The 21192-nt window shown below is 43.8% G+C and overlaps 1 protein-coding gene across 2 annotated transcripts in view; it reads right to left on the bottom strand.

The window, feature by feature from the left end:
* dus1l (dihydrouridine synthase 1-like (S. cerevisiae)) overlaps positions 1–21192 on the bottom strand; it is a 79476-nt gene that overhangs the window by 30940 nt on the left and 27344 nt on the right. For both annotated transcript variants that reach the window (XM_070857667.1, XM_070857668.1), the window contains exons 9-10: positions 12837–12933; positions 10941–11029 (exon numbers count right to left, since the gene is read on the bottom strand). In XM_070857667.1, the coding sequence (XP_070713768.1) occupies positions 10941–11029; positions 12837–12933 (186 nt within the window). The remainder of the gene's footprint in view (positions 1–10940; positions 11030–12836; positions 12934–21192) is intronic.

The following is a 21192-nucleotide window of genomic DNA, read 5'->3' as shown; positions in this document are numbered from 1 at the left end:
GAGACTAGAACTGGAGGGCATGATCTTAGAATAAGGGACCGCCCGTTTAAAACTGAAGTGAGGAGAAATTTCTTCTCTCAGAGGGTTGTAAATCTGTGGAATTCGCTGCCTCTGAGAGCTGTGGAAGCTGGTCATTGAATAAATTTAAGACAGAAATAGACAGTTTCTTAACCAATAAAGGAATAAAGGATAATGGGGAGCAGGCAGGGAAGTGGACCCGAGTCCATGATAAGATCAGCCATGATCGTATTAAATGGCGGAGCAGGCTCGAGGGGCCGTATGGCCTACTCCTGCTTCTATTTCTTACGTTCTTATCACACATCAGTTTCACATTCATTGAAACATAGACAGAGAAACATAGAAAATAAGTGCAGGAGCAGGCACTTCGGCCCTTCGAGCCTGCACCACCATTCAATATGATCATGGCTGATCATGCAACTTCAGTACCCCACTCCTGCCTTCTCTCCATACCCCCTGATCCCTTTAGCCATAAGGGCCACATCTAACTCCATTTTGAATATATCCAACGAACTGGACTCAACAACTTTCTGTGGTAGAGACTTCCATAGGTTCACAATTCTCTGGGTGAAAAAGTTTCGCCTCATCTCGGTCCTAGATGGCTTACTCCTTATCCTTAGACGGTGACTTCTGGTTCTGGACTTCCACAACATCGGGAACATTCTCCTGCATCTAACCTGTCCAATCCTGTCAGAATTTTATATGCTTCGATGAGGTCCCCTCTCATTCTTCTTAATTCCAGTGAATATAAGCCTAGTCGATCCAGTCTTTCTTCATATGTCAGTCTTGCCATCCCAAGAATCAGTCCGGTGAACCTTCGCTGCACTCCCTCAATAGCAAGAATGTCCTTCCTCAGATTAGGAGACCAAAACTGCACATAATACTCAAAGTGCGGTGTCACCAAGGCCCTGTACAACTGCAGTAAGACCTCCCTGCTCCTATACTCAAATCCTCTCACTATGAAAGCCAACATGCCATTTATTTCTTTACTGACTGCCTGCTGTACCTGCATGCCTACTTTCAATGACTGATGTACCATGACACCCAGGTCTCGTTGCACCTCCCCTTTTACTAATCTGTCATCATTCAGATAATAACTGCCTTCCTGTTTTTGCCACCAAAGTGAATAACCTCACATTTATCCACATTATACTGCATCTGCCATGCATTTGCCCACTCACCTAACCTGTCCAAGTCACCCTGCAGCCTCTTGGCATCCTCCTCACAGCTCACCCTGCCACCCAGCTTAGTGTCATCTGCAAACTTGGAGATATTACATTCAATTCCTTCATCTAAATCATTAATATATATATTCCCAGCACTGAACCGTGCAGTACCCCACTAGTCACTGCCTGCCATTCTGAAAAGGACCCGTTTATTCCCACTCTTTGCTTCCTGTCTGCCAACCAGTTCTCTATCCACGTCAATACATTACCCCCAATACCATGTGCCTTAATTTTGCACACTAATCTCTTGTGTGGGACCTTGTCAAAAGCCTTTTGAAAGTCCAAATATATCACATCCACTGGTTCTCCCTTATCCACTCTACTAGTTACATCCTCAAAAAATTCTAGAAGGTTTGTCAAGCACGATTTCCCTTCATGAAAGCAATCACACTGCTTGAAGGAGCCAGAGGGTGACATGGGTGCAACTGATGACATACGGGACTTGGGAATGGAGAGAGGGGGATCCTGAAACTCTGCAAACACCAGAGCCCTATCCTGCTACTTCTGGGTGTCCGTGGAGAAAACAACGAATGTGTTAGCATCAGTCGCCTGTTTAATACAAGCTTGGATGGTAGACTAACTAATGTTGCGGACATCCAATCTGGCAGCTTGGAAGGAGCCAGAGGCAAAGAAGTTCAGAGCTGCAGTGACCTTGACTGCAGCACTCAATGCTGTGTTAGCTGCAGCTGTTAGCTGCAGGTCTTCTTGCAGGGTATAAGACAACTCTGTCACCGCCACCCTAGAGAACTGAGGCTTTCTTCTGGAATGCTCCTCAGAGAACCGCAGGTACATTGTTCTGGGCCTATAAACCCTGTTGAGAGGGTAAGAATTCTTCCAAGCGTACCTCCTACAGTTTGCTCTCCCTCTAGCTGCAACAATTTGATCCATCCTCTTCCAAGAGTTGAATTCCTAGAAGGACCCCGATCAAGAAACAACTGCAATACCAGAACCTAACACTTCAAAACCTACCTTCGGGGCTATGAACACTTTCAGTTCCTTTTAACGTAAAAAAAAATCCCAGAATTCACTTCAAGTAAAATATCTCCAAAAACTCTATACAGCTTTACCCGAGAGCAACAAAGGATTTTTTCAATAGAATCTGAAATGGCCACCTCAGGACTTGTGCTGCCCATGGTTTGCGAACAGGAACAGGAGCAGGAATTGGCTGTAGTCAGGCAGTAAGATTAGAAAATGGAATTGGTTTCATTATGACTTCACTTGAACCGGATATCAATGTGACTCTGATATCTCGCCCGTATCAGATGGGAGTTCCGGCCAACAAGATTAATGTCCCGTGGAAAGTCGGGCCAGTTGTAAAAGAACCGGTGAGTGGGCGGGAGGAACACACATTTTATGTTCCATCCACTATTTCCCCAGTTTTAAATGCCAGCAAATATATGATAAAAATTGCCTTTAGTCTAGTCTCAAACAAGAAAAAGCCAAAGCAAATAAATGAACCAATACTGCTGTCAGCTTGTCAGTGATTTACAAGAAAAATCAGCTTTTCTTTCCACCGGGACTGGAAGTTACTAGTATCAACCAATCAGCCGCAGCACTTGGAAGCAATTCATCAATGTTTCACCATTAGTTGTGTATGTACTTGAGCATTTTCAGATAAGCTGATGGTTTCTGAGCATTGCAATGTTCATTTAGCATTTGTTCCTGGAAATTTGGGGTTGCGATTCCATCAATCTCCCACCATACCGCCACCAGAAGACTAGCAGAATGCTGAGAGAAACTGCATAAACAGCTGACACTGGGAAACCAGTGGAACCACCATGGAATTTCAGTCCCATTTTATACATATAAAAAAACAAAACTAGTTGCAGAAGTTTTCCTCCCAATTGACCACTTACCATGCATCACAACGCTCAATATAGCTTCTAGCTGCTATGTGGCTCTCTGCAACCATTTTTTCTCTTCCAGAAATCTTTTTAAGATTACTAACTTGGCTGGCTGACTTTATTTTTCATTACATACTTCATTTATTTTTTTTGAAATATAAAGTAATTGTCCTACTATATTCCCTTCTCCTTTATATCTCTCAGACACTAATTACGGAGATAGGTCACCAATGGATTCAGTGAAGTGAAGTGAGTCACAATAATGAAAACAGCAATGATTGAAAAATTAGTTTGGAGCCATTAGGTGCAGCATAATTCTCAGTATAAAATAGTTAGAGGAACATTCTTGGAAAAATCAACTTCAAAACAACAGCAACATCATGCTTAAAAAAAACATACATTATAATTATGAGCCTTCTCTTTCAAAGCTTTATTAATATAGAAAATTAAATTTAACCTTACTTTTCTTCATTTTTTTTTAAACTAAACTACTTCCAACAAATCAGGATTGCCGCAATCATTACTCAATTATAGTGTTCAATTTCAGAGCCCAAAAAATGCACACTAATTTAAGAGTGCTGCTTGCATTCTGTGGGACAATTTTTAAACTTACTGCCAGAGCTTAGAACTGGCATTATTGCAGGTTGGCCACCCATCACAGAAAGCTACAGACAATCTGTGGCAAAGCAGAGCAAGCAAAACCAGGATGGCAGCAGCCTGCAGTATATTTGTGGAACCAGGAGGACAATGTTTTGGGGCTGTTTTTGGAGTGGCCAGCAGCAGTCTCTTCAAGGGCCGCTGGTTAAACTGTTCAATTCCAGGACATGTAGCCTTCGCCCACGTGTCTCCTAAAATAGGACCCAGATTTGCATTGTAACAGGGGCCTACCACCCGAAACAGCAGGTGCTCCAGCCGCCCAACGAAATGCCCCTTTAAAAGTGACGGCGGCCAAGGCCGTAAATGGGGGCAGTAAGTCTACTGACCACATTTTGAAGCCAGTACCGCCTTGTCAATGACAACTTCGGCTGGATAAAAATGTTCCCATTATCTTTGGCTCAAGATTTCCATAAAGTATTGACAGAGGTTTCCCTAAATTCTTTTGAGATATTACTCTGTCTCTGGAATGGGGCTTGAATCAACAACTTTCTGACTCAAAAGTAGTACCATTGAGCAAAGGCTAACACCAAGCTGATCAAATTAGTAGCAAACTTGCTTGTTGTTAACAAGAACATGCAACAAACATGGGGGTTTAGGAAGACTGGGTAATGAAGTGCACTGACCTTTCAAATTAAGCCCTGACCATTATGCTCAAAAATCCTCTGTCCTCAGCTCCAAGTGTCATATGTGAAATTATATTGGGGCAGCTTCCACTCAATGTCTTGTGGGTGTGAGCCAATAACACAAACTGCCCATAGTTCAGTACTCAGAGACCACAAGGCCGGCTGTTGTAAGAAGTGGAACTAAGAACTCTGGTGAAAATTTGATTATAGATCAATACTCTGATTTAGAATAGCAATAGATTTCCAACTCAGCAACATCCTTTAATTATACACCTAAATCTTTTGCAAGAAATATATTCATAATATTGACTAATATAAATATATTGTGTACAGAGCAGCAAGAAGAAATCAGTTTTAAATTATGTGTTAGAATTTATGAGTCTTTGCAGTGTGCAAGAACTGAAAACTTGTTGATTCCACTGTATGATTTAATTACTCAAATATTTGTTGGTAAAGAATAATTCAAACTAACACATTAAAGTCCATGTTAATCCAGGAATTCTTGAACCATAGAAACATAGAAAATAGGTGGAGTAGGCCATTCGGCCCTTCAAGCCTGCACCACCATTCAATAAGATCATGGCTGATCATTAACCTCAGTACCCTTTTTCTGCTTTCTTTCCATACCCCTTGATCCCTTTAGCCGTAAGGGCCATATCTAACGAACTGGCAGCAACAACTCTCTGCGGTAGAGAATGCCACAGGTTAACAACTCTCTGAGTGAAGAGGTTTCGCCTCATCTCGGTCCCAAATGGCTTACCACTTATCCTTAGACTGTGACCCCTGGTTCTGAATGCTCTGAAGAAAATAACATCTTGTTCAAACACACTGGACACTGTATACTGTATTTATCAAATAGAGTGGGTAAAAACCAATGGGACCACTTCACCTGAAATATCATACTCAAGGTAATTGTCAAAAGAGATTCCCGTATCTTGCATTCATTTTCCTGTTGACTAGGGGCACGACAAGTGATTATTAAGCTCTGACTTCATTGTCCAATACCATTTTGAGTGACATAGAATAGCAACGGTGAATTTAATGGATTTAATAACAATATTTACTGTAGGCATAAGTTACTCACACTGCACTGTAGCAAACTGACAGAACACTACAAATTACTATTGGTGTTGCAATTCTATACTGAAGTACAATTGCAACTGCATATTAAAAAAAATTGGAAATGAAAAAATGTCACTTTCTCATTTTAAAAATTGATAAACCAACAACTTGTATTAATATAGCACCTTTAATGCAGTAAAACATCCTAAGGCACTTCATAGGACTATTATAAGACAAATAAATTTGACACTGTGCCATACAAAGATAAGTTAGGGCAGGTGACCAAAAGCTTGGTCAAAGAGATAGGTTTTAAGGACCTTCTTAAACATAAAAACATAGAAAATAGGTGTAGGAGTAGGCCATTCGGCCCTTCGAGCCTGCACCACCGTTCAATATGATCATGGCTGATCATGCAACTTCAGTACCCCATTCCTGCTTTGCTCCATACCCCTTGATCCCTTTAGGAGCACATCTAACTCCCTTTAAGAGGAAAGAGAGGTAGAGAGATGGAGAAGTTGAGACAGGGAATTCCAGAGCTTCGGGCCTAGGCAACAGATCATAATGGTTGAGTGATTATAATCAGGGATGCTCAAGATGGCAGAGTAGAGAGAGGAATGGAGCCGGTGGTTAGGGAACAAAGCAGTCTGACAATTTAGAGACCGTGGAGGGGTTGAGAGAAGTGGTGAGGTAGAGCTGGGTGTCATCAGCATACACGTGGAAACTGACGCCGTGTTTTCGGATGATGTCGCCAAGGGGCAACATGTAGATGAGAAATAGGAGGGGGCAAAGGATAGATCCTTGGGGGACACCAGGGGTAATGATGTGGAAGCAGGACGAGAAACCATTACAGGTGATTCTCTGGCTATGATTAGACAGATAAAAATGGAACCAGGCGAGTGCAGTCCCACCCAGCTGGATGGCGGTGGAGAGGCATTGGAGGAGGATGGAGTGGTCAACCGTGTCAAAGGCTGCAGACAAGTCAAGAAGGATGAGGAGGGATAGTTTACCTTTGTCACAGTCACAAAGGATGTTGTTTGTGACTTTGATGAGAGCTGTTTCAGTACTGTCGCAGGGGCGGAAACCTGATTGGAGGGAATCAACCATGGAGCTGCGGGAAAGATGGGCACGAAGTTGGGAGGTTCCAACACATTCAAGGTCTTGAGAGGAAAGGGAAGTTGGAGATGGGACGATAGTTTGCAAGGACGGAGGGGGTTGTTGTTTTTTTTGAGAGGGGTGATGACGGCAGATTTGTGGGAGAGGGGACTGTTCCAGTGTTGCTGGACTTCCGCACATCCCTCTGAATCTGCTGCAACCCCGGCCCATTTTAAAAAATTCATTCACGGGATGTGGGCATTGCTGGCTAGGCCAGCATTTATTTCCCATCATTAATTGCCCTTGAGAAGGTGGTGGTGAGCCGCCATCTTGAATACAACTGAATGATTCTTAACTGCCCCCTGAAATGGCCAATCACATTGCTGTGGGTCTGGAGTCACATATAGGCCAGGCCGGGTAAGGATGGCAGATTTCCTTCCCTAAAGGACATTAATGAACCAGATGGGTTTTTATGACAATTCGGTAGTTTCATGGTCACTATTACTGATAGAAACATAGAAACATAGAAAATAGGTGCAGGAGTAGGCCATTCGGCCCTTTGAGCCTGCACCGCCATTCAATGAGTTAATGGCTGAACATGCAACTTCAGTACCCCATTCCTGCTTTCTCGCCATACCCCTTGATCCCACCAGTAGTAATAAGGACTACATCTAACTCCTTTTTGAATATATTTAGTGAATTGGCCTCAACAACTTTCTGTGGTAGAGAATTCCACAGGTTCACCACTCTCTGGGTGAAGAAGTTTTTCCTCATCTCGGTCCTAAATGGCTTACCCCTTATCCTTAGATTGTGACCCCTGGTTCTGGACTTCCCCAACATTGGGAACATTCTTCCTGCATCTAACCTGTCTAAAGCCATTAGAATTTTAAACGTTTCTATGAGATCCCCTCTCATTCTTCTGAACTCCAGTGAATACAAACCCAGTTGATCCAGTCTTTCTTGATATGTCAGTCCCGCCATCCCGGGAATCAGTCTGGTGAACCTTCGCTGCACTCCCTCAATAGCAAGAATGTCCTTCCTCAAGTTAGGAGACAAAAACTGTACACAATACTCCAGGTGTGGCCTCACCAAGGCCCTGTACAACTGTAGTAACACCTCCCTGCCCCTGTACTCAAATCCCCTCGCTATGAAGGCCAACATGCCATTTGCTTTCTTCACCGCCTGCTGTACCTGCATGCCAACCTTCAATGACTGATGTACCATGACACCCAGGTCTCGCTGCACCTCCCCTTTTCCTAATCTGTCACCATTCAGATAATAGTCTGTCTCTGTTTTTACCACCAAAGTGGATAACCTCACATTTATCCACATTATACTTCATCTGCCATGCATTTGCCCACTCACCTAACCTATCCAAGTCGCTCTGCAGCCTCATAGCATCCTCCTCGCAGCTCACACTGCCACCCAACTTAGTGTCATCCGCAAATTTGGAGATACTACATTTAATCCCCTCGTCTAAATCATTAATGTACAATGTAAACAGCTGGGGGCCCAGCACATAATCTTGCGGTACCCCACTAGTCACTGCCTGCCATTCTGAAAAGTACCCATTTACTCCTACTCTTTGCTTCCTGTCTGACAACCAGTTCTCAATCCACGTCAGCACACTACCCCCAATCCCATGTGCTTTAACTTTGCACATTAATCTCTTGTGTGGGACCTTGTCGAAAGCCTTCTGAAAGTCCAAATACACCACATCAACTGGTTCTCCCTTGTCCACTCTACTGGAAACATCCTCAAAAAATTCCAGAAGATTTGTCAAGCATGATTTCCCTTTCACAAATTACGCCAGACAGGGATGTACAATTGTTGTAGTTCATCCATGCGGTTTCTAAATGTCTGCCATTGCCCATCCACAGTCAACCCCTTAAGTATCATTCACCAATCTATCCTAGCCAATTCACGCCTCATACCTTCAAAGTTACCCTTCTTTAAGTTCTGGACCATGGTCTCGGAATTAACTGTTTCATTCTCCATCCTAATGTAGAATTCCACCATATTATGGTCACTCTTACCCAAGGGGCCTCGCACAACGAGATTGCTAATTAATCCTCTCTCATTACACAACACCCAGTCTAAGATGGCCTCCCCCCTATTTGGTTCCTCGACATATTGGTCTAGAAAACCATCCCTTATGCACTCTAGGAAATCCTCCTCCACCGTATTGCTTCCAGTTTGGTTAGCCCAATCTATATGCATATTAAAGTCACCCATGATAACTGCTGCACCTTTATTGCATGCACCCCTAATTTCCTGTTTGATGCCCTCCCCAACATCACTGCTACTGTTTGGAGGTCTGTACACAACTCCCACTAACGTTTTTTGCCCTTTGGTGTTCTGCAGCTCTACCCATATAGATTCCACATCATCCAAGCTAATGTCCTTCCTAACTATTGCATTAATCTCCTCTTTAACCAGCAATGCTACCCCACCTCCTTTTCCTTTTATTCTATCCTTCCTGAATGTTGAATACCCATGGATGTTGAGTTCCCAGCCCTGATCATCCTGGAGCCACGTCTCTGTAATCCCACTAGCTTTTTATTCCAGATTTATTTAATTAACTGAATTTAAATTCCCCGGCTGCCGTGGTGGGATTTGAACTCATGTCTCTGGATCATTCGTCCAGGCCTCTGGATTTCTAATCCAGCAACATAACCACTATGCTACTGTACCTTCAAGTTTCCCTGGGTCAGGAGTCATTTGCAATACACAGTGGGCTTCCAGCAGGATTCCCGCTGCCCACCAATGCTTACAGGCGAGTCCTGACAATGCTGCAGAGGGAAAGCAGCTGCCACACCATAAAGGAGCAGAAGCAGCTCAAAGACAGCACCAAGGCACCCACTGAGCCAAGGCCACGATTCTCCAGCGACTAAATGCTGGGCCTGTGTTGGAGAGGAGAGGGGAGGTCATTACAAAACCCCATCAATGGAAACGAAAATCAGGAGAGGTGTACAACGGACAGGCGATCCAACATCACCCCGTTTACAGCATCAACAATTAAAATTACCCTGAGTGCTTCTTCCCTCCTCTCAACAGTCAGAGATTCAAAACTCACCATTTAATGAATAATACATAGCAGCCATCAGCATTTTTGTGTCTGATCCATGTGTAACTGTTTACTGCCAAAAATCAGTGCAAAATGAGTCTCTCGCCCTTAAAACGGCACCCCTGCCACTAATGGAAGTGGATTCAAACTCTGCATGCTAGAGGTATATGCCACGACCGGAAACATTTCAATTAGTAGCGGCACTCGGGTAGGACTGGCATTGAGGGGTGAGGGAAGCCGAGATTGGCATTTCGTGTGTGCATTACTTATTGCTGTACCTGTTCTACTTATATTATTTGATAATTAAATGACTCACTTCAATGGCTTACCACATTAAGCTGTGCTATTATCTTCAACTGTGTAAGATTAGGAAATACGTAAATCACAGAATGTAGACGTCATCTATTATTATTTCCAGCTTCTGCAGTATTTTGCTTTTGTTTTATCTACTATACTGTTGTTCCCATCAGTATTTTAATAAGTTGAGCAAAGTAAGATTCTAATTTCCCTTGCTGTAAATCATTTAGAATGGGACAATTAATTATGACCAAAATTTTAGTGCTGATTCTGCTCCGAGGGATCATTTAATCACTAACATTGAAAAAAAGATAATTGAATCTTCTCATGGTGTCCAGTTCCAGCCAAATGTTGTCCCATGTTCCAAGCTTCACACTGCATTCAGCAATTAAAGATTTCTTCAACTATTTTGCCAAGATTTCCATCCCTCCCCTAATCAACTGTTGCTGAGGCAGCCATACAGAGTTCTCATTCTCAGGCACCTCTTTCTAAAAGCCAGTCACTTGTCATTTAGGAGAGGTATCAGTATGGGGATAATTTTAACTTTGGTGATAGGGTAAAACGGGCGACCTCAGTTTGACCGCCTTTGCATCCCTCGCCCTATTTTCCTTTGTACTGACTTCAATGGAAAGGAAAAATCAGGCAAGTGTACAACGGAGAGCCAGTGTGATATCGCACATTTTACACGAGTCATCAAAAGCTAAAATTATCCCATCTCTCTCTGTTCTCACCTCCCCTCCACCCGCCCCCCCCCCCCCGCCAACAGCTCCACTACCATTTAGTCAAAATGAGACTGCATCATTTCAGCTTTAAATGTTGGCCCCTTTTTCAGTGAGTATGCCACTGATGTATCATTTTCCAATAAAGAAGGTGAATGTCTCCTTAACACAGATTGGCTTTTAGAAAGAGGAGCCTAAGAATGAGAAATCTGAATTTGAATAGCGGTGTAATGCTCTAAATACACAGTGAAGCTTCTCATCCTGCCTGTGCCTACTGGACACGGCAATGTTGTGTTTATGCAATACTCTAATACATATTAAAACATCTCCCTTACCCTGGTCGGACATATGGCTGACAAATCCAGTGAGGGAGAGGCAAATGGTTTTCTCTAGCCTCCTCTTCCTTCCAATTAGATATTTCATCCTACCAGGAATCAGGAAACAGTTATAAACAATAAAGTTTGCCTTATACTCATCTTTGCATAGCATAATGCAAGAAAATTAGCACAAATGCTGCACGTCTTTGCTTATTAAGCAAGCCAAAACTATCTTCTTACTGATAGATAACTTACTACAAGTAAAATCTTCCTCTTGTTTGAGTGAAGTTCACCTCCACTTACAAATAGGAAAGTGCCTCCATGCACTAAGCGACAAAATCACTCACAGGAACACAGTCACTTTAACGGACTACATTTCTGTTCAAGTGCTCACCTCCCAACCTGGTTAATTCACAGCCTCTTTCTAACTTTCAAGACTGACACTTTCCTGGCTCTGATACCAGTACTGTGGAATCACTGAACTATATGCATTGAACCAACATTATTTAATCTGAATATAAGACTGCATGTAGCTTTATCCCTTGTTCAGATCCAAAATAGTTTGAGTTTCATAAACTCCAGAAGGACTGAAGTTTATGTACTTTTCTTGACCTATTTTCTCTCCTGTCCATCTTCTCTCCTGAACAGTTTCTGATGAAGAGTTACACCTGAAATATTAATATGTCTTTTCTCTTTATAGATGCTGACTGATCAGTGTATTTTCAGAAATTTCTATTCATTTATTATTTCTGACAATTTTTCTTTTTTATTCATATCCCCTCCCCTTTCCCCATTTCTATCACCTCCAGACTCGACTATTTCGATGCTCTCCTGTACAGCCTCCCAACCACCACCCTTAAACCAGTCCAAGTCCCATTCGCCCATCACCCGTGTTCAATGACCTACTTCGGCTCCTGGTCTCCCAAAGTCTCAAATTTAAAATTCTCATCCGTGTGTTCAAATCGCTTCATGGCCTTGCCCCTCCCTATCTCTATAACCTCCTCTATAGCCTTACAACCCTGCCCCAAGAACTTTACAATCTTCTGACTCTGGCGATTTGTGCATCCTCCATTTTCTTCACCCCAACACTGACAACCATGTCTTCAGCTCTCTAGGACCTACACTCTAGAAATTCCTCCCCATCTCAGGCCAGTGAAACCATTAGGTGTCCTTACTTTGTTGTGACATTGCATTCACAGATACCTCCTACACTTCAGAATAGCTTTTAGCGCTAGCTAAGCAATTTTTATTCTACATGATATAATTATATATTACTTAAAAAATAAACACAGTTGAGAATTTTCACAAGCAGCAAACTTATTCAAAATATCTTGTGTGACAATGAAACTGAAATGCAGCTTCTCCTCTGTCCAACCTCATGTTAACCTTAACAGGATTAATGGCAATTAGTACAATCAGTCATTCTTATTTGGGAATGATACTTGGTCACATGGGGCAACTCACAACAGTCAAAAACAGCGCCACTGTAAGATAGTACCACGTTGCTCTTAAAGCTAGAGCATTATATTAGAAAACAGTTCTGGTCCAACTTGTCCCTTTTAAGGAATTTGGAGGGAAGATTTTCTTTACAGCTGAGCTTGTATTATTGCTGCTCCAGCATAATTTTACTCCATAATATTATGTCATGACCTAACATTATGGTCTATACATCTTTAAGAAAAGAATGTTTAACTTGTCTCGTGTGTGTGTGCATTTTTGTGTATATACTTATATATATATAATAGTGCAATTTGTTTTACAGAGTATATATCTACATTTCCCATTGAATGAACCTTCAACGCTTTACTGCAACAGAGGGGTTTACAATATATATTCATAGATCAGCTAAAATTTTGAAATTCTGTTTGGGTTGAACAGCACAACCCCACTTAGGTTTGCCATGTTCCTGCATACCTGACATTTCCGTTTAAGTTCTTTGTTGACCTCTGCAATGGCCTCCAGACTCTTCACCTTTGCTAATTCCTCCCTCAATTCATGGTACACCTGCAGCCTGTGAAAACCACAGAACTTGATTCAGTACAATTCACATTGGGCACCAAATAAAAGAGCAGTACACCAGAAGGTTCTATTTTTAAAAGCATGATCATTAGCCCAGCTGGGAGAGTTTTATAGGATCATAAAAACAGAAAGCCAGCTGGCGGTGAAGAATTCTGTATTCAGTAGGATGGGCTTCCCATCTTTATGCATTTTGTAAAGTAAGGCTCAACTCTTGATACACAAGCTGCACTTCTAATTTTAATAATGGCCTCAAGTTCACTTCAAATTCCAGCTCATGCTCTATTATGCCTGAGGCAACTTATTGATCAATCAAATCTGCAGATCAGCAAACTGACAGAAAATCCATCTAATCATACATCGTACTATACTAGAGTTACTTTAGACTTCGAGAGTACATAACATCTGCACAATACTAATGCATTCACATCATTATTCAAGGATCCAGTACTTCCCTCATTTCTTGCAGAAGAAATGGAAAGATCAAAATACAAAAATGATCCGACCCGCCCCGCCCTCCCTCCACCCCCCCCCCGCCCGCCGCCCCGCCTCCCCCCCCCCCCCGCAAGAAGACTCCACTCTGAACTAATAATGCTATGACCAGATATGAGCTAGCATAACATTAATTCTAAACGTCCCAAGGTGCTTCACAGGAGCGTACATGCAACAGTACCAGTTTTACTATTAAATAACCACTTTTGAATCTCTGCCTGGTGTGCGGTACAGTGGGCACAATGGGGTCGTAGTCACTTTTATTATAAATGGACCAGTTACCTGCATGTCCTACCTGGGGGCAGTCACTGGTTAATATATACAGCACCCCATGCAATCTAACACCCCAATGACATTGCCAATTGAAGGTTGGAGCAGGCCCGATGCTGAAATTACACTTCTAGATGCTAGTGTAGTTCATATGATTTCTGTGATCTAAATCAGACTTGGTATAATGGATTTTATGGCAATATTGAGTCAGAGACAGTTCAAAGTAAATTCACAACGGATTTGTTTCAAATAACACTTTCCACATAAATCACATACAATATCCATTCAGACATATGCCAAAAGAATTCATACCTAAACTCCTCCATTGAGAGACAGTAGTGAAAATAGAACATTTTCAATTTTAGATTAAATCCATTTTCACAAAAGTGAGGTACAATAGGTTAAACTTATTGTGTTCCAGCTGCAGTCTCTCTAAAATAACAGTAACTTGCATTTCTATAGCGCCTTTAATGCAGGAAAATGTCCCAAGGAGCTTCACAAGAAGGTAATCAGCCGGAAATTGATACTGAGCTAAAAGGAGACATTAGGAACCACTTCACTGCCTCCTTGGCTTCAAAAGCCTCCGAATGCCACACCTCTTCATTATGCCTTTGGTCTCTCCCCCTCAAATGTTCCTCAATTTCCTACTCATTTACCACCTTTCTGCCATATTAAAGTAAAAGAAAACATCTTTTTTGTACATGAGGAGCAAGCTGTTACAGAATTGTAGAACTTATCTACAATTTACAACAATTTTCAAGTCAATTAATAATAGAACTACCTGTACAAGAGACTACTTTTGAGTCAGGTTTAAAAGATAGGCTGTTTCAAAAAGGAGGAATATATAATCCAGTAGGAGCTTTAATACACTTTGTACTTTATATATTAGATATTATGCAGTATACTGTACTTGGAGTAGTGCAGAACAAAAATGAAATTTGCACGACATCCAATAATCAAAATAATGCTTTTAACAGCGTTAAACTAGCGGCAGATTTCCGCATTTCCCCTGGCTCACAGTGAGGGCTACTTCGGCAGAGCTATGGACATTCCCTTCTGTGCCATTGTCATGGAAGAGGAGCAGCACAGAATGGAAGAGAGAGGCAGCATTTAAGGAGAATGCATGGCACCAGATATTATCAGCCCCCATAGAATACAAAGACAGCATGGGTCATATGAAGACATTTCTGAGGAAATGTGCAGGAGAGTGTACTTCATCAAAGACAATTGGTGAGCTGTCTCCCCTACATCATGCCAACCTTCAGCCACGCTCATCTGCTCACACTGCTCTCTGGGCGACCACCACCCTCAACGTTTATTGCTCATTTCAGGCAGACACAGGAGGTCACTAATATCAGCCAGGTTGCAGCATGACCACGTATTCGTCAGGACAGTAATAGTCAGCACCTTTAGCATCACAGCAAGGCAGCAGCCATTCACTTTTACAGGGAGGCCCAAGGACTTTCCCAAGGTGCAATAGATAGCAGCCATGTTTGCCTTGCGGGCTCTCACAGGAAACTCCTTCAACTACCTCAGCAGGAAGGTCTTCCACTCCCTCAAATGTATAGACCACGTGTGAAAACAAGCAGAGGATTCTCCATGATAATGCCCAATATGCTGGAAGTTGTCATAATATCTTCGTCTTTTGAAATTCGTCTCTACCTTCCCCTTTAAGGAAGAAAATCAGGTCAATGGCTGGGTTCTAGGTGAAAAAGTCTAGCGTCTGCTCACATGGATAAGAGTGTCCCTAACAGTAGCAGAGGAACGCTACAATGAGGCAAATGCCTTTACAAGATTGGTCATCAAGAGGACCATCGGGGCTTTTTTTTTTTAAAGACACATTTTCACTGCCTGGACAGGTTAGGAGGGACTCTTCAGTATGCTTCAGGTCATATGTCTCGAATAGTTATGACCTGCTGTGCTGTGCACAATTTCACCATTCAAAATGGCTGGACTTTGACATTGCCGGCTCCACTGACCAAGATGACACGGACTCCTCAGTGACTGCTGCAAGGTGCATCAGAAGCACATCTCATCACTCAAGTCTCTCATCACTGTGTAACAGTCTACCTTTGGCACCACCGTTTTATCTTCTTCTCCCCTATTTTCCAATATAAAGGACATTCCCTCAATCCACAACCAATCCTACAACATGACAACACATTAGCCCTTTTTGCCCCTTTCGAAGCATGCCAATAATCATCATTTGAGTGAATAAGCCTGCACCAAATAAATGCACCATTTCTTGTACAGGGTATGACTCCAACCTCCATGAATCACAAAGCATGATGCCAGTGCACATTTAGTACAATTACAAAGTGTACACAAATCAACCTATTCTTTCCTAACACTTTGCTACTTCTGGGTGCCAACACATGTATTTTTTTTCACCTATTCTAGTGCTCAGATGCAACCAGACAGCTAGGAGGTGATTAGCTGTTTACGCTCTACAAAAGGGACTGAGTTACCCCCTCGCACCTCACCTCCTCGACTCTCGTTACAACTTGCTCCTGGCAGGGAGCTACTGTTGGCTGCACCTTTGGAACTTGTTCCTGGGCAGCTGTCGTCACCTTCCTCGTTCCATTGGCATGGTGCTCCGGGGGGGAGGGGGAGGCCAGAGGCCTGGAATGTGTTGCTGTCTTAAGACAGCAGTATCATGCAGGTAGACTCCAGCCATTGCCATTCTACTGGGTCGTGGATCTGTGGCACCAATGATCAATGGGATAGTTGATCTAATGGCGGGTCCTGAAAGTGCAGAGACACAGCAGCATTACATCACAGTCGCCATCATCTGGAAGCCGCTACGCAGGCTGCTTTCTATTCTCCCCCTATTACCACCAGAGCCGCAGTCTGTACTTCTGTGGAAGTGAAGGTACCAACTAGTCCTTGACTGCTTCTTAGCTAGGGATCTGCTGCACATTCCAGTGAAGCTGCCAATCGCTCCCCTGGTTCCTGTAAGGAAGGCAAAGCTATCAGTTACTGTGCACACTTAGAAATTGACCTCAGAGCTTACAAATATGATGTTCCTTGAACATCTTTTTTGTCCCCCCATGGGTTCTGTGAATCGCACAATTCCACACGCTCACCAACACTATAGGGCCAATTTTAACTTGGGGTGTGAATTGTGGCTGAAACATGCAGTGAACTGTTCACCCCTCATGTATGAGGCCTGGGAGATTTTAAAACTCAGTTACATCATCATAGGCAGTCCCTCGGAATCGAGAAAGACTTGCTTCCACTCTTAAAATGAGTCCTTAGGTGGCTGCGACTGACTCCTACCTGAAGCCGGTGGAAATTATGTCACCGCCGGCGTGAGTCAAAATTGGTGGGAGGTGGGGTGAGGGTTGGCAGGTCCAGGGTCAGCGAAGAGGGCCCCCCCCCACCCCGCCAGGTATTCTTATATGCTTGCTGGCCCACAAGGATCTGTTAAAAACTAAAGGCCAGAATCACCTGCTGCCGCCAGCTTGGTCAGGCCCGTGGTTAAAAAGGCTTGTGCGCCCTCGATGATGTCATCAGGATGTGATGCTGCCATTTAAATATGGTCCCCGCTTCTCTGGGGCAGCCAATCTTCTTATGCCTGAATTCAGGCAAGAAGAAATGGGGGAGGGGGGTGAGGACGGGAACTTGTTGGGGTGTAGTATAAACCCCTACCATGTCACCTTATTGGGAGGGGGTGGTTTAAATCAGCTCATAATCCAATTGTTCACTAGATGAAATTATCTGAGCTGCTGTCTTGAAAGTGAGTAAGCAATTGACAAGGGGTGACATTGCAAGGTTTGGGGCAGAGAAACACATTGCAGGATCATGCTCCAGGGACTCCTGTGAGGCCTGGATCTCATCATCCCTCGTTATAGTCGATTAGAAAAAAATGTTATTTCCTGTTGGTCTTTTATCATCTACCTCCCCCTCATGATGATCTGCCCTCTTGGTGCTGCGATAGATCTGCAGAAAAGGAGAGTAGAAGCTATGAATGAGTGAATATTACCCCCTTGGGATTAAGGAGACACAGAAGTGTGTGGAAGGCTGTATCTATGTGCTGCTTCACAGGGATGCTCGGGCGATAATGTAGGTGTTCAGTCACTAACCTGGTGCCGGCAATATGCCGCCAACTTCGTCATCTCTCATGGCAAGAGCAGAGTACCTCCCCATGAGCTTCATTGGCTTCTCCTCATAGAGCTTGAGGGATTTGAAGGTGGGCATGCCCCCTTTGGTGGCTTGCTTCTGGAGAGTATAGTGCGTCATCTTCTCCTGAAAGAAGATAGAGCAAGTGAGGGGAAGGATAGCTGTTGACAAGTGTGTGCCAAGTGGCATGGGAGAGCTGAAGACAGACATGTGGAGGTATTAGCCTGTTAAAGTGGAGGAAGGTGTTTTAGGTTTGTGCATGTAATTGCTATTAGGAGAGCTGCTTAAAAGAGTGATGAGTGTGCTGGTGCCCAAGGAAAGTGTTCAATATGTTACCTTGCCTGCCTTGGTGAGATCGTTGAACCTTTTCGTCATTGCTGTGCAGTCCCGGGGGTGAGGGAGTTGGCACTCAGTACCAGTGCAATGTCATTCTGGGTGGCATGAGTGATATTCCTAGCTGGCTTGCTGGCATACACACCCAGGAGTCAGTGCCTACTAACTTCAATTTCCTTCAGGAAGGTTTGTAGGTCTGAGTCGGTAAAGGTCAGTGTTCTGCTCCTCTGACTTGGCATGCCCTACTGCCTTGGCCCAGATGTTCCTGCTGTAGACACAAGGGTCAATTTTAATTCGGGGTAGGAATTGGGGTTGCAGGGGCCGAAGTGGGTGGCGATCCATCCAGCACCCCAGAATGCGAGGCCCGGGAGATTTTAACTCCTGGGCCTCATTTGCATGCCCCGACACTGGCTCCCACTTGAAGTCATCGGGAGGTGTAGAATGTTGCTGGCGGGGGGCGGGGCGGGGGGGTGGGGGGAGGAGGGGAGGTTAGGCTGCCATGGAAATGGTCCCCAGCAAGGAGGGAAGGGAGGGGGAAATCGGCAAAGATTGCAATGGCAGAGGGGAAGGGAGCCTGCAGCAGTGGAAGCCTAAGGTATCCTTGTGGGGACGGGAAGAGCATTCTTGCTCCTCCTCGGCCACAAGGAGCAGTTAAAAAGTTTTTAAAAATTTAACTTACCTGGACCTCCTGTGGCTACGATGCTGCCTGCCGCTAGCTTTCGTGCGGATCTGTGATTTTGCAGACATTTTATTGACTGCACTCCAGTGCAATGTATTTCAGTTAATTACATCGGTGTTGCAGTCCAATGAATATGCAAACGAGCTGACCCGAGAAACTCATGCAACTACCTCTCCAGACCACCAGTAGCGCAAAACATTTTTTGAACAGCGTAACTATGATGCAATTCACCGAGTAGATCTTAGCCCTCATATATTTGAATTGTGGCCAAAATTCCTTGGTGATTTCTCCAATACCCCATATACGTTGGCAGGACACCGAGGTGGGAGGGCAGACCTTCCCCCCCCAAAAAAAATGGTCAAGACCTGTTTGAGCAGGGTCATTGCCATTTCCAGGAGTTTCTGACTTGCTTTATCAGAGGCAGAACCTCCACCTATACTTTCCAAGGTTAATGTCACTGGGGGAGCTTCTCATAGCCTAGCAGTCAAGGAGGCAGACAAAAAGCAAGCAACTATAAACCAGTTAGCCTAACATCTGTGGTTGGGAAAATGTTGGAGTCCATTATTAAAGAAGCAGAGCAGGACATTTGGATAGGCAAAATTTGGTCAGGCAGAGTCAGCATGGATTTATAAAGGGGAAGTCATGTTTGACAAATTTGCTGGAGTTCTTTGAGGATGTAACGAACAGAGTGAATAAAGGGGAACCAGTGGATGTGGTGTATTTGGACTTCCAGAAGGCATCTGACAAGGTGCCACATAAAAGGTGCACAAGATAAAAGTTCACGGGGTTGGGGGTAAGATATTAGCACGGATAGAGGATTGGCTAACTAACAGAGAACAGAGAGTCGGGATAAATGCTTGATTCTCTGGTTGGCAACCAGTAGGTAGTGGGGTGCCGCAGGGATCAGTGCTGGGGCCCCAACTATTTACAATCTATATTAACGACATGGAAGAAGGGACTGAGTGCAACATAGTCAAGTTTGCTGACGATACAAAGATGGAAGGAAAAGCAATGTGCGAGGAGGACACAAAAAATCTACAAAAGGACAGGCTAAGTGAGTGGACAAAAATTATAATGTTAGAAAGTATGAGATCATGCACTTTGGCAGAAAAAAAATCAAAGAGCAAGTTATTATTTAAATGGAGAAAGATTGCAAAGTGCTGCAGTACAGCGGGACCTGGGGTACGTGTGCATGAAACACAAAAGGATAGTATGCAGGTACAGCAAGTGATCAGGAAGGCCAATGGTGCCTTGGCCTATATTGCAAAGGGGATGGAGTATAAAAGCAGGGAAGTCTTACTACAGCTATATAAGGTATTGGTGAGGCCACACCTGGAATACTGTGTGCAGTTTTGGTTTCCATATTTACGGAAGGATATACTTGCTTTGGAGACAGTTCAGAGAAAGTTCACTAGGTTGATTCTGGGGATGAGGGAGTTGACTTATGAGGAAAGGTTGAGTAGGTTGGGCCTCTACTCATTGGAATTCAGAAGAAAGAGAGGGCTTGACAAGGTGGATGCAGAGAGAATGTTTCCACTGATGGGGGAGACTAGAACTAGAAGGCACGGTCTTAGAATAAGGGGCCCCGCATTTAAAACAGAGATGAGGAGAAATTTCTTCTCTGAGGTTTGTAAATCTGTAGAATTTGTTGCCTCAGAGAGCTGTGGAAGCTGGGACATTGAATAAATTTAAGTTATAAATAGACAGTTTCTTAAACGATAAGGGGTTAAGGGGAGCGGGCGGGGAAGTGGAGCGGAGTCCATGATCAGATCAGCCATGATCTTATTGAATGGCGGAGCAGGCTCGAGGGGCCGCATGGCCTACTCCTGTTCCTATTTCTTATGTTCTTATGTACCTGTGTATCTGTGGAGGTCATTAGTTGAGTGAGTTGAGACATACTAGACTCGGGATGGACAGATGTGGGTTCCACCCAAATGGTCCAGGTGAGGGAAGTGGCCTGGACCCCTGAGGAAAAGGCGTTAGTTTTATTGTAAACGTTTTCAGATTGACTCCCTTACGCAGTCAGGCACCGGAGATGTGCCTATACTGGTGTTTGTACTCGCCTGCCCCATGCAAATTAGGCGCCTTCCAGATTTTCGGGGCCATTGAATATAGTTACTTTGGAATAAAATGTGTCAACCGTGGCTCTCCCTTCGGAGTAAAAAGGTTGTATGTTCAAGCCCTGCTCCAGAACTTGAATATATAGCGCAAGCTGACACTTCACTGCCATAATGAGGGAGTGCCACACTGTTGGAGGTGCCAATTTTCAGATGAAACTATTAAACACCTGTTTTACAACCATCTGCTCTCTCACATAAAAGATCCCATGGCACTATGCGAAGAGCAGGGGAGTTTCTC

This window comes from Pristiophorus japonicus, chromosome 16, assembly GCF_044704955.1.
Source record: "Pristiophorus japonicus isolate sPriJap1 chromosome 16, sPriJap1.hap1, whole genome shotgun sequence".
NCBI classification, from domain to species: Eukaryota; Metazoa; Chordata; class Chondrichthyes; family Pristiophoridae; genus Pristiophorus; species Pristiophorus japonicus.
Note: the sequence above shows the minus strand (reverse complement) of the source record. Positions and strands in the feature narration are given on the sequence as shown.